The 13,943-nt window shown below is 42.0% G+C and overlaps 1 protein-coding gene across 5 annotated transcripts in view; it reads left to right on the plus strand.

Moving 5' to 3' along the window:
• Positions 1 to 13,943, plus strand: part of LOC117571585 (insulin-like growth factor 2 mRNA-binding protein 1) — a 37,455-nt gene that overhangs the window by 14,535 nt on the left and 8,977 nt on the right. The window contains exons 1-6 of one of the 5 annotated variants that reach the window (XM_034253827.2): positions 4,548 to 4,597; positions 6,865 to 7,083; positions 11,170 to 11,343; positions 11,982 to 12,356; positions 12,424 to 13,132; positions 13,769 to 13,924. In XM_034253827.2, coding sequence (XP_034109718.1) covers positions 6,920 to 7,083; positions 11,170 to 11,343; positions 11,982 to 12,356; positions 12,424 to 13,132; positions 13,769 to 13,924 — 1,578 coding nt within the window. In that variant the 5' untranslated portion in view covers positions 4,548 to 4,597; positions 6,865 to 6,919. Of the gene's footprint in view, positions 1 to 4,547; positions 4,598 to 4,849; positions 5,001 to 6,864; positions 7,084 to 11,169; positions 11,344 to 11,981; positions 12,357 to 12,423; positions 13,133 to 13,768; positions 13,925 to 13,943 lie in introns of those variants that run through there. The other 4 variants (XM_052004867.1, XM_034253812.2, XM_052004870.1 and 1 more) reach the window with 4 other exon arrangements.

A 13,943-nucleotide genomic window follows, 5' to 3' on the forward strand; every position in this document is an offset into this window, starting at 1 on the left:
CTCACGCCAAGGGCAAAACTTTTTTTGATCACTCGAGGGAGGAGCGCAGGCGTTGGCGGGGGCGTGGCTGGCGGCGCAGGCGGAAGAACAGAAGGACGACGAGTTTTCGGGTTTTGCTGGGCTTCCTCCAAACACAGGATGCAAATTCCGTCAGCAGCAGCAGCAGAGTGAAGAGCAAAGTCAGGTAGAGCCTCGGCTCTAGGCCAGGCGGGTGAGCAGCTGAAGCAGGTAAAACCAGAGCAAAAGCAAAGCTTGCACTGCCCTGCCCTGCCCTAACTCTCGATCGATCGACTATTCAAGCTTTAAGCTCGCTAATTTCAATTCCCGCCAAAACTTGAGACTTCTTCATTTCCTAAGCTGCTTCAGTGAATGCCTAAAGCTGTAAATAGATTGTAATCTGACGAGCTTAACTTCCTTAAGAGTTTACAGCTTTTTTAAGTGGCGTTGCTCTAAAGCTATCTTAAAAGCTGTTTCTTCATATTAGATTCAAATTATGATAGCGTCTCAAAGCTTACAAGTTAAAATCTATTTAGATCTAAAGCTTCCTCTAAAATCTATTTCTAATATCATCATAAATGTGATTTAGATCTAAAGCTCCATTTAAGCTCTAAAAGCTGAAGGTGATTTAGATCTATAGCTTCCTCTAAAATCTATTTCTAACATCATCATAAATGTGATTTAGATCCAAAGCTCCATCTAAGCTCTAAAAGCTGTTTCAAGTTAGAGCCCACTAAAAAGCTGCTCTTTAAGCATCAGCTTAAAGCGCTTCCTGCTGAAAAGCTTAACACTAAATCTAAAACGCTCTTCTATGTATCCATGCAAGCGGCGTGCTCTCCCCGCAGCGTTCCGCTGCCCTCATCCATCCACCATCTATCTAAGAAATCCATTCTGTATGTGTGTGTGTGTGTGTGTGTGTGTGAGTTGTGTGTACCTTACTCGCTTCTCATGGGCTTCTCTTCTCACGTTCCGCTTGTTTGTACTCATTTAGCGTGCGTTTGATCCACATTATTTCGGTTTCGTTTTTTTTTTTTTTCTTTTTCGTTTTTTTTTTTCTTTTTTGTTTTTGTTCTCTACATTTTTGTGTGCTCCTTTTTGTGTTTGTGTTCATTAGAAATTTCCAAGAATTCAACGACACACAACAAACACAAACACACACAAACACATACACAGAGGTTGTGGCACAACGATGATGATGAGATTCGTGTTACTGCTGGCTTAGTTTTTCAAGAATGCTGTCAAAGAGGGAGCGAGAGGCAGATACATAGAGCTAAAGAGATGGCAAGGGAACGAACTGAGTTGTGTGCTCTCTCAGCTCAGTTGAAATTTCAAAATCTCATGGCCAAAAACTAAAGGAACACGAGAAGCAAGCGAAAAAGAGAGAGAAGGGGCGTTCGACTAGCATTATGCATAATGTTCACATTGCGAATGTACAGCAAAAGCTCCACTAAGCTGTGGTTCTCAATATGTCATCGATGTAGTGATGCTCTAGCTCAAATTGAGGTGCTTTAATGCGCTTTTAAATATTTTGTTAGGGACTGAGATGGAATATTGTCTTTGAGTTCATAAATGAAGCAAAAGCTCTTCGTGAAGCTTTTCCCATAACTGTTCAATTGCTCTAGCTCAGATTGAGGTGCTTTAATGCGTTTTTAAATATTTTGTTAGGGACTGAGATGGAATATTGTCATTGAGTTCATAAATGAAGCAAAAGCTTTTCTTGAAGCTTTTGCCATAACTGTTCAATTGCTCTAGCTCAAATTGAGGTGCTTTAATGCGCTTTTCAATATTTTGTTAGGGACTGAGATGGAATATTGTATTATTATTTTATTTGTCTTTGAGTTCATAAATGAAGCAAAAGCTCTTCTTGACGCTTTTGCCATAACTGTTCAATTGCATTTTAAGCCCCAACTTGACAGCATTTGTCTTTTTCTGTCTCCCCTTGATCGCACCCTTTGTTTTCTTTTTTACTATTTGGCGCGCTTGTCGACCAACTGTCGCGACACGTGCAGCGATGATGATGATCGCATAAGAATTATCAGCGTAGAATAAAAGTGCAGAAATAGCAAAGTACCGCAACCGCGACTTTTCGACTTTCTTCTGCGAAACGCGTCAACCGTTATTTCACCGGTTGAGCGAACGACGTCGAACACTTTCTTCCTCCTTGCAGCGCGTTAACAGCAGCTGCAATTTTTTTTTTTGGTTTTTTTTTTTGACAATTCGCAACCCCTCTTTTGATGCTTGGTCCTTTTGGTCCTTGTGTGCTCGACACGCACAGGTAGCGGCCACTTTTTGGCCATTGCCATCGCCATCGCCATGGCCTGATAAGGGAAGAAAGCATTTCACTCAAACGAAAGAAAGAAAGGGTTGTGTGTGTGCATAAAACAACTGTATTTTATGCCTCTCACCCTCACTCTCACCCTCTTTCATTTTTGGCTTTTTTTCGGTGGTGGGAGGGGGGTCATTGTTGTTGTGTGTTGTGTGTGCGCTTCCTTCTTTCATTTCGCTGCTGCGCGGCGACAGCTGCATTGCTGAGAGATCAACAAGACCGTATGAGAGCGCAGGAGAGCGAGAGAGAGAGCGCACACACACTTGCAATTTTACATTTTATGCAGGCAACACGGCAACACTGCTCGCTCTATTGTTGTTGTTGTTGTTTTTCTTATGGCGCTTCTATGACAAAGTGGAGCTTTTTCTTTGACGAAAGCACACGTGCGGCAACAGCGACGACGACGGCGACTGCGCTGCCAGCTGCTGCGCGTTATCAGCAATTTACGATCAAGCCGGCCGGCTGGCTGTAAGCAGCGACAACGACGCCGACGTCGCGAGCAGCGACTGTTGCTACTTTTTTTTTTTTATTGAGGCCATTGAACTACCGAAATGAAGTCGAAATTTTTTATTAACCTTAAGCAGCGGTTGCCGACAGCCTGCTTACAACTGTTTTTACCGCTTTTCTTTTATTTACTTAGTTGTAGCATTTTTTATTTTTGCCCGGTTTTTGCGGTCACACACATACATACATATATACATATGTATATGTACATAAATAAATATGTACATATACTATATAGCAATCGCATACATACGCACGCAATAAGAAGAAATTAGCCGGCGCCAGCAGCGTAGCAGCGACTGCTTCAAATGTTTGCGGCAGCCACGTTGACGTCGACGTCGGCAGCGCGCGTAAACAAAACAAAAATAAAACAATAAATGACCGGAAATAACAAATAGTTGAGACGAGGCCTCTGACTGCTCATGCATATGCTCTCTCTCGCTTACACACACACACACACACAATCATACACGTCTTAGCGCACGCATGCAATGCGAATGCGTGACGTAATCGCTGAGAAAAACTGAGCGAGAGAGAGAGAGAAAGAGCGAGTTGTTGCACTTTTTAAAGAGCAGGGTGGGAAGTAACAACAACAACAAGAAAAACTTGCAGTTGACTTGCGGGAGATCTGCATATGTATTGTGTATACTTGTGCCTATGCGTGTGAGAAAAAAGCGCAACAATTTGAAAAGAGAACAGCGCACGCTGTGGGGAGCAGTGCGTAAGAGCCAGAGAGGCGACGGCGCGCCAGCGTCGATGCTATTGTTGTTTCTCTTTGGAGCTTTTGTCGCGCTACACTTGACAGCCATCAACAGAGTTGTCAAGCCCGCGTCAATTTCTGCTTCATTCATCTTCGTATGCAAGAAATACACTACATACTTACATACGAATGTATGTTTTGTAGTTTAATTGGATTACGAATTTCAAAAATGTAGCGCTCACACTTGTCGTAGGGCAAGTGTTGCCAGACGGCTGCCAACTGTTGCCATCATCCATCTGGCAACACCGAAGACAACTTGAACGTAACGCATATTGGCACTTCTCCTACTTGCTGCTCTGCCGCTGCTGTGTTGCTGCCTCGTTTTCGCTTTTTTCACAAGTGTTGCGTGCTAATCATGTACATGCATGTGTGCATGTGTGTGTATTTGTGCCTTTGCGTTGCTTTTGCTTCATAAACAACAACAGTAACGACGACGACTTTGGCATTTATTGTCGCTTTGCAGCCGCGTAGCCGGCTGGCTCCCTCTCTCGCTCTTTTTCTCACTCTTTTGCTCACTCGCATTCTCTCCGACAACGGTGCTCCAACGCACAGTGCTGCCAACTTTTAGCTGCTTAAAATAACAAAAAATCTAAAGAATTTATATTAAACATATTTAATAATTAAACTTTAGATAAACACTAGCAACAGTGTAACTAAACATAAAGACATCAATATAAGCAATTCTCGTGCCCTCAACATAGCGATCATCAAAAAAAGGCGAGATTTGACGGGAAAAAGGCGAATTGTGCAGCACTGCTTGACTGGCACTTGCGTTTTTGCTTTAACTTCGCGACCGAGCGAGCGACCGTCTGTGTGCTCCACCGTCCCACTCCGTCCCTGTGCCTGTTCCCGGTCCCGTTGTGTCTGTCGTCGTCGTCGCTTTGTCCATTCGGCGACGTTGCTTTGCTTGCTTTGCGCCTTGCTCTCTTTGCCGTTTCTGTTTTAGTTTCAGTAGTTAAATGCTCTTTGCATTTTGCGGTCGTCTTTTTCCGAGATACGCGACGTAGTTGGTACAACAACAACAACAACAATAGAAACAAATACAGCAACAACAACAACAAATAATAATTCAACGGCGCAAAGCAACAGCAAAAATTATAAAATATTTTACGCCTGCCGCTGCTGTCTTGTTGGTGTTGGTGTCGTCAGTGCGTGTGTGTGTTTGTGTGCGCCTGTGTTTGTGTGTGTGTCAGTGGTTTTTTTTTTTTCTTTTTGTTTTTTTTTTCTAATAGTCATTCGGTCGCTGGCCGTCGTGGGCGCACAAAAATAAAATATAAATTTAAAGAAATATTAAGAAAACAAAAAACAACAAAATTGTGCTGCGTTCTTTGTGAAATTAGCTTAAAGCTTCAAGTGATATTCACATTAGAGTAGTAACAACATCAACAACAACACGACACAACTGTGTAAAAAGTGAGTGATGAGTGTTGGAAAGCCCTAAAAGAAAGAGTACTTCTTCATGGTTTTTTTTTTGCTCATAGTTTTGCGTAGTTTCAATGTTTCCATTATCTAAGTAGACACACAGACACAGCGGGGCATATGTTAGTGAGTGTGTGTGTGTGTGAGTGAGAGGCAAATCAACTAAATGTGACTTACAAATGCATGTTGTTGTACCGGCGTCATAGTGTGCGTTCGTGTGTGTGTGATAGCTTTTTTTCTTTTTTGCCTCCCTGGAACAATTGCAGCGACTGCGACGTTGACAATTATTGAAATAAAATGCGCTTAAATCAAGCCAACGGCAACGCATGACAATAAAAATCAATTTAAGCAGGATATACACACATACATAGACAGACAGGCTTGGCTTTCTTTAGACTAGTTGCGCCCAGCCCCAAAAAAAAAAGCAACAAGCAGCAGCAGCAGCAAGTAAACTGACCTACTTTGCTTCACTCTGACTTGTGTAGTTCGTTAATCGCTGTCGTGGAGTCTGTGTGCGTGTGCGTGCGAGCGAGAGGAGTGTATACAATTGTTGAGTTGATCTGTATAGCCACAGAGACAGAGCTGCTCTGCACTGGCATTGCAAGTTCTCGCGCGCTCTCTCTCTTTGGGCAGCCGAATTTTTGTGTGACATTCTTGGTGTCCGGTTAGAAAGGGGGGAGAGCGGTATCATACCAGCATATGTGCAAGTGCATGTGTGTATGTGTGTATATGAGAAACTGCGTTTCTTGCTAATTAGTCAGACACATATCCCACATACACAAACTCGCACACATGCATACGTGTGCCAACTGGAAATAGTTTAATCAAATTTTACTAATTTCAAACATACGTGAAAAACGTGGCCTATCGTGCCATGTTTGTTTGCTGATATCGATAATTTTCTTTTATTAGCTGCACATGCATGCAGCAATTGCGCGGCCTTTGTGTGCGTGTGAGTCAGCGTCAAGTTTTCAATGTGTGTGTGTGTGTGTATGCATACACTTTACCTCTCGTTCTCCCCCATAACTACAGCAAATGCGAATCAAAGCCCATACGCGTGACTAAAAAAAAAAAAAAAAGAAGCAGCAGGAAAACAGCAAACAGCGCTAAAAGATCACACAACAACAACCACATCGAACGAACAGCAAACGAATGAACTACGAACAAATGAAATAAAATCATAATCATATCAGTTCACAAATTCTGTTACATTTTTTTTGCCTTTTCTGATTTTTTTTTTTTTTGCTGCGTGTGATTACCGACATAACCGACAGTGTTGCCAACTTTTGGCAAGTGAAAAAGCTGATTTTGACGGAAATTAAGCCAAGCATTTGATAAACCGATAAGATCGGCAGAAATCGTTAAAATTTTATTTGCATAAACATCACAAATAAAACTTGCGCTTATCGCAGTTTCCAAATTTCTCTCTCAATCGATCATCAGCAAAAAAAATTAAACAAACCACATTCAAAAGGGGGAAAAAAGCGGAATTGGCAACACTGCCTGCGGGTGTGTGTATGAGTATGCGTTTGCGTATGCATGTGTGTAAGCTAACGGCGCTGCTCGGTGAGCAGCAGCAGCGAGTCGACGTCATGACGGCGACGTATCAAATTGTATTTGTAGTTCTACTTAACGTGCACCCGCTCTCTTGTGTCGTTCGCCTTCTCTCTCACTCCCGTTCGTCATATTTGTATGTGTGTGTCTCTCTCTGAATGGGTCTCTTTGGTTTTTATTAGTACTTGGCAACAACAACAAATAGCAAAAGTGAGAGCGCTTTTTTGCCTTTTTATTCATTTGAAGTGTTTTGCACACACACACACACACAAACGCAATTAAACAAATATTCGAAAAACAACAGCAGCAGCAACAACAACAAAAAACACAAACTTAGTGCAAATAAAAACAAACTAAAAATGCACACCAGTAGTAATTATCAATTACCCAACAACCATCACCACAACAACAATAGCAACAGAATAAATATCAACAATAATAATCACCATTATTACAATCACCATCTGCAACAACAACAACAGCAACAACAAAATACGAAAATTCCACGTTTTTACATTGAGCGGTGAGTTTTTGTTTTGTGTGTTTATTATTTTTATTTTGTTATCTCGGTCTCTCCTCGACTCCACTCTCCACACTCCTCCTACCCCTACATCGTCACTCTACTCACGCCTTGCCTTGTCCTGCAAGAAGACAATGCGATACATGCGTGTGTGTGTGTGTGTCGTCAGTGTTGGTAAATACCATAACATATCGCACAAATATTGTACGTAATAAATAACTTCATTGCACTCTCAGTTAATCAGTCCACCCATCGATATGCGCACAAACACAACATATGTATGTATGTATGTATTTATATCTCGACGATGTAATTTAAACCTATGCTAAGCCTACCATCGTTGATCGGCGAGTGGTGTGTGATTTATCGTTTTGCTGTTATCGATAACAATTGAATTTGAAATGCGTGCATTTTCATTGTTTTTCGTTCGTTGTTTGCACACATTGCTTTCTCATTACTATGGCTTGTGTTGTCAATATAGCCACGCCCACCAATTCAATTCTTCTGCGCCACCAACAACAACAAATGCGACCTATTTTGTATAAGTTGGAGGAGGGGTAGAAGAGGGGGTTAAATATATATGTATGTGTGTGTGTGTGTGTGTATGCGTGTGTGTTTGTGCAAATTCTTTTTGCCGGCCAATTTAGGTCAAATCAACAGCAGCAACAAATGCGCTATTGAAACAAGTTTCTATGCATAAGCATTCACACACACACACACAGAGAGACAAATTCTTCTACTGGTTGGCCAAAGCAGTGGTGGGATGGTGGAACGTGGGCAATAGATAAGCGCTGCAAATAAACAACTACAAACGAAACGTAGATGGCGACAGAATGCAGAAAAAAAAGGCTTGCAGTCGACAGCGACATGGTTGTGAGACGCCCAAAGCAACTTGTGGAATGCTATGGAAATAGAACGGACAAAAACCCACACACACGCACTCACTCCACTGCACTTCACTTCACTTCATTCCATTCCACTTCACTACACTCCATGTCACTCCACACACTCCTCTGCTGACACACGCACAAGTATGCGTCATGACCTCACTGGTCTGTATGTGTATGTGTATGTGTGCAAGAAATTGCAGCCAATACAACACAACACAAGAAAAACAAGGCGAAAAGAAGAAAAAAAACGAAAACAAATGCAGCCATAACAAAAACAACATCAACAGCAGCAGACGACGACGACGCAGCAACAGATTTCTGACTTTTTCATTCATAAAAATTTCAAAAACAACAAAAAGGAAACAAGCAAACAAAGCGGCTCACGCACACACACATATGCACATGTTGCATCGTTCACTTGCGAGTGCATGTTCAAACATACATACATACATATGTATGTGTGTGTCGCCGCCTTTTTACATGCTTCGCTTTATGCGATAAAGTTATGTGTGTGTTCATTTAAAAGAAAACACAAAAGCAGCACAGACGGCGACGTCGCTGTCGTGCGCATGTAGTATATTGATTGCGTACACATACAAACGTACACATTCACATGGACGCGCAGCGTGTGCATTGATAACAACAACAGACAGAGGCTCAGGTGTCTGTGTGTATGTGTGCGAGAATGTAAGTGTCCGTGTGCGTGTGCCAAAGCAGAGGTCATTTGCTTAGTAGAGCTGTGAGACAGGCGCCAGCGTCAGTCACATGTCAAATGAAATACAAACATACAAAATGTCGCTGCTTGCTTGGTGCGCTCTTCTACTCACACTACCATAAGCTCTCTCTCTCTCTTGTACGCGTTAGGAGAATAAGAGAGCCAGAGCGCGTAGTATCTACATTGTATACATATGTACATACATATGTACATTTGTATATACATAGTGCGAATGCTTATTGGTGCAGTAGGCGAGACGTCAACGAACTGCAGCATCACTTGACATTTGCACATTGTGAGGCTGGACAACAACGAGCACACCCCGCTCAATACATAAATATGTATGTACAAGATATGTGTGCTTGTAAGTGTATTTGATGTGTGTGACGCATGCGCAGTGCTTTTGCAACTGTGCGCAAACAGTTTGGGAGGCATTTCATATCAACATTCTCACATGTGGTTACTCTAAATCTTTGCTCTCATCTTGCCCACAAAAATGCAAGATAAGCAGAGTAAGAAGAATGAGAAGAAGCACAGAAGCAACAACATGCGCCCAAAGCTTTGTTGCGGCGGCTACTCAAATTTAAAAATCTCACAAACCACCAAGTCGATAAAAACAAAAAGAGCAGCGGCAGCAAATACTTTGCTACGTTGTCGTTTCGACTTCAATTCCTGGAAAAATGAGCAAAAACACTACAAACATACAACATGCATACATACTTACATATGTGTGCATATTATGTACATGTGCTATACGCGTCTATATGTATGCATGTGTGTGTGTGTGTATAATAAACCCAGACACGGACGCAAACAAATATGGCATAAACTGCAACAACAATCGCCGAACACTAAAAGAGAGTGAAGAGAGCAGCGCATCAAGAGAGCAAAATGAAGATGGAATGCGGCTGCTGAAGGAGTTGGCGCACCGGCAACTGTTGTTGTGTCGTGTTGTGTTGTTGTTTCTTGCTTCTCTCACTGTTGCTCATTACTGTCTTGTTGTGCCGTCTCTCTTATGCGCTGGTCGCTTTCATTCATTAAAAACAAAACTGAAGCTTGCCGATAAAAGCTTTGAGTCGTGCTTTCAACTTAATTAAGCTGTAATTGTGTTGTTAAGCAATTAAAGGGTATTAAAACTTCGGTTTGATTTTGCTCGCCGCAGCCTCTGGCTGTCTAGTCAACACCTACTCTACTCTCTCTCTCTTTCTGTCTCTCTCCCAGTTTCGCTATGTTTCTGTTTTTTTTTTTTTTTGTATGCGAGTTTGTTCTTGTTTTGTCGTCGTCGACGTCTTTGGCGTTGGCTTTAGCTTGGCGGCGACTGGAGTGAAATTACTTCCAAGAAAAATAAACACGATATTAAATGTGCAACATTCCAGTCGACGGCGTGGCAAAAGCGGCAGCTTCAACATTTTGCACACATCTTTTGCTTATGTATGCTATGTCTGCTTCTGCTGTTGTTTCTGCTTCGTCGTCTGCTTTTGCAGCTCGCCAAAAACGCGTTTGTTGTTGTTGCTGCTGTTTCCCCGTTATGGCAACAGGATGTTATCAGACAAAACTCTTTTCCCCTTCCACGCATTTCGGTTGGATCGTTCCGATAGTCTAGTTAGCACCTTTGTAGTTAGCGTTTAGTTATGCATCATTACTGTAAATCTAGTGCTTTCTCTTTAGCTTATTTGTTCTCCTAATCGCAAAATACTTTTCCCAAATTGTGGGTTACTCGCAAACAATAAGAAACAAGCGCACTTATCATCAACAACAACAATAACAACAAGGGGGTATTCATATTTCTCTCCTCTTTTGCGCTCCCTGGGGATGCGCAGCCAACTTAACTGTGCATTTTGTAGCGCAGTTGGCAACTCTAAGCTGTGGGTTTAGGGTTAGTTTAAATGTCTGGCAACACCGTAAAGGGAAATACATATTCGAATTTCAAATGTCATAACAATTAAAGTAAATACTGCTGTCTTTTACTCTCACTCTCTATCGCTCTGGCTCTCACTCTTATTCTCTCTCTCTCTCCATCTCTTAATATTCATACATGTAGTCTCGCTCTGGAAAGTACCGTTGCATTGTCATTTAAACTCCTGCCTCTTATTAAATAAACAACAAATAGTTGCTGTAATAGCATCCTTGCGGTTGCTCTCGCTCGCTCTCATATATCACGCTATCTCTGTCACTCATAGATGCTCACTTCATAGATGTTAGTTGCGCTGTTGAGTCTCTCTCTTTACTGACATACTGCTCTTGTTTACTCCTTATTTCATTTCTTTTATTTTTATCATAATTATTATTATTTCACTTTCGTATAATTTATTATTTCATTTTTATTTCCGTTTCTTTCACTTTTCAATGTTTTTTTTTTTTCTTTCTCTGTTTTGTGTTATTTTTTTGTTGCTGTTGTTCATTTCTCTTTTGTCTGTGTTTTTTTTTTGTTTCTTTTGTTTTGTTTTGTTTTTCGTGTGTGTTTTTACGCTATTTTCTTCACAGTGTTACGACATCCAAAATCTTAATAAGCGGCATACCGCTGCAAACACGTTTCGAAGACATCGAACCGCTACTGAAGCCCTATGGCATCGTCAAACAATGTGAGGCTATTTCTAGTAAGGATCAAAATACTCAAACAGTACATATAACATTCGAAAATCCTGAGCAGGCGCAAAGGTATATACAACCAACCAAAACCAACCAATTATATAGATTACTATCGATCACACTCGATAACAACACTTGACACTAGATTTGCGAACAACGAAAAATTAGCTCGAAAGATTTAGTGTCAAGTGCGAATATATATACGAAATATATATATATATAAATCATTTATTAAGACTAGAAAACTATCGATAGTTTGACTATCGCTGCTTTTCCAGCATTCTTTCACTCTCTCTCTTCGCTCTCTCTCCGTGTGTATGACTTGACTTTGTTGTTGAGTGGGGAAATGGGAGAGGGCGGGACTCTGTGGTCGGGGCTTGTGTGTTGACTTTAATATTTAATTTTAGGGCGTTTGTTTCGAGACAGCGACAACCCTAATCCACCCAAAAATACAAAAAAAAAAGAACTATATACACGATTTATTTCTGCTTGTTGTTGTGTAACAATGTCTGAAACCACCGATCTCAATGTGCTCTCTCTCTCTCTACCTCTCTCTGGCGCTCTTTATACATATCTCTCTCCTCCTTCTCGATCGACTTGCACACACACACACACCTACACACATGTACAATGTATATTTGTTCGATAAATCGATAAATCATTCGATATAATATCATCAATGTATTATTCCGTAATTATTCGTATAGAGCTGCTGGTGGTTTGAACGGCGTCGAATTTGAGGGCAGTAAACTGCATGCGGAGCAATTGGATAAGAATCAACGTCGCAGCCAACGCAATCAGCGCAATCCGTATCCGGGAATGCCGGGACCCGGACGCCAGGCGGACTTCCCGCTGCGCATTCTCGTACAGAGCGAGATGGTTGGTGCGATCATTGGACGTCAGGGCACCACCATTCGCACCATTACACAACAGAGTCGCGCCCGTGTCGATGTGCATCGCAAGGAGAACGTTGGCTCCCTCGAGAAGTCCATCACGATCTATGGCAATCCGGAGAACTGCACCAATGCCTGCAAGCGCATCTTGGAGGTGATGCAACAGGAGGCGCTCTCCACGAATAAGGGGTAAGAGTTAGTTTGGAATGTGATGCGATTCGTTATGATATTAATTTTTGGCGTGTCTTTCTTTCAGTGAGATCTGCTTGAAGATCCTTGCCCATAATAATCTGATTGGTCGCATTATCGGCAAGAGCGGCAACACTATTAAACGCATCATGCAGGACACGGACACAAAGATCACCGTTAGCTCGATCAACGACATCAACAGCTACAATCTGGAGCGCATCATCACGGTGAAGGGATTGATTGAGAACATGTCGAGAGCGGAAAACCAAATCAGTACCAAACTGCGCCAAAGCTATGAAAACGATCTGCAGGCCATGGCTCCACAGAGCCTCATGTTCCCCGGCCTGCATCCCATGGCAATGATGTCGACACCGGGCAATGGCATGGTCTTCAACACGAGCATGCCGTTCCCCTCGTGTCAAGGCTTTGCCATGTCCAAGACACCGGCCAGTGTGGTGCCGCCGGCGTTCCCCAACGACATGCAGGAGACCACCTATCTCTATATACCGAATAACGCTGTTGGCGCCATCATTGGCACCAAGGGCTCCCACATACGCAGCATTATGCGTTTCTCGAGTGCATCCCTCAAAATTGCGCCCCTCGATGCCGACAAGCCGCTGGACCAACAAACGGAGCGCAAGGTGACGATTGTTGGGACACCGGAGGGTCAGTGGAAGGCGCAATACATGATATTCGAAAAGATGCGCGAGGAGGGCTTCATGTGCGGCACCGATGATGTTCGCCTAACTGTCGAGCTTCTTGTTGCCAGCTCTCAGGTGTGTAGAACTCTTCAACTTTATACTTCATACTCTTGCTTATGCAAGAGAAATCTGAAGAAGTTGTCAATTTACAATTACAAACAATATTATTGCTGATACTATATCTAGCACCATATCGATTGTATCGCTTATACAATATTAATTACTATCGATACTATCACGAATACTATCTTCATTTCTATTGATACTATATCTCGCTTACTACCGATAACTAGAGCTTTTACTATCCTAATCTTTATCGGTAATATTGAATATACTATTCCAATCACTTTCGATAATATCACGAATACTATCGCTAATACTATCTGAATTACTACTGATACGTTCACTAATACTATCACTTACTATCGATTGTATCGTTTATATTATCTCAATTACTATCGGTACTATCGTGAATACATCTCAATTAGTATTGATACTATCGCGAAGACTTTCGCTAATAATATCGAAAATATCACGAAAACTGTCTGAATAGTAATTGGTAATATTGCAAATACTATGTATATCAATTTTTATCGATACTATCTTAAGCACTCGCTAATACTATCTCAATTACTATCGATGTTGCAACGAATGCTATCGATTCGAATCGACAATCTTTACTGATACGCCTTCACATTTGTCTCCCCTTAGGTTGGACGCATTATTGGCAAGGGCGGTCAAAATGTGCGTGAGCTGCAACGTGTCACGGGTAGCGTCATTAAGCTGCCAGAGCATGCGCTGGCGCCACCTTCTGGCGGCGATGAGGAAACACCTGTACACATCATTGGAGCATTCTACAGCGTTCAGGTGAGTTGTTAAGAGCTCT

Source organism: Drosophila albomicans, chromosome X (assembly GCF_009650485.2).
Source record: "Drosophila albomicans strain 15112-1751.03 chromosome X, ASM965048v2, whole genome shotgun sequence".
In the NCBI taxonomy this organism is placed as follows: domain Eukaryota; kingdom Metazoa; phylum Arthropoda; class Insecta; order Diptera; family Drosophilidae; genus Drosophila; species Drosophila albomicans.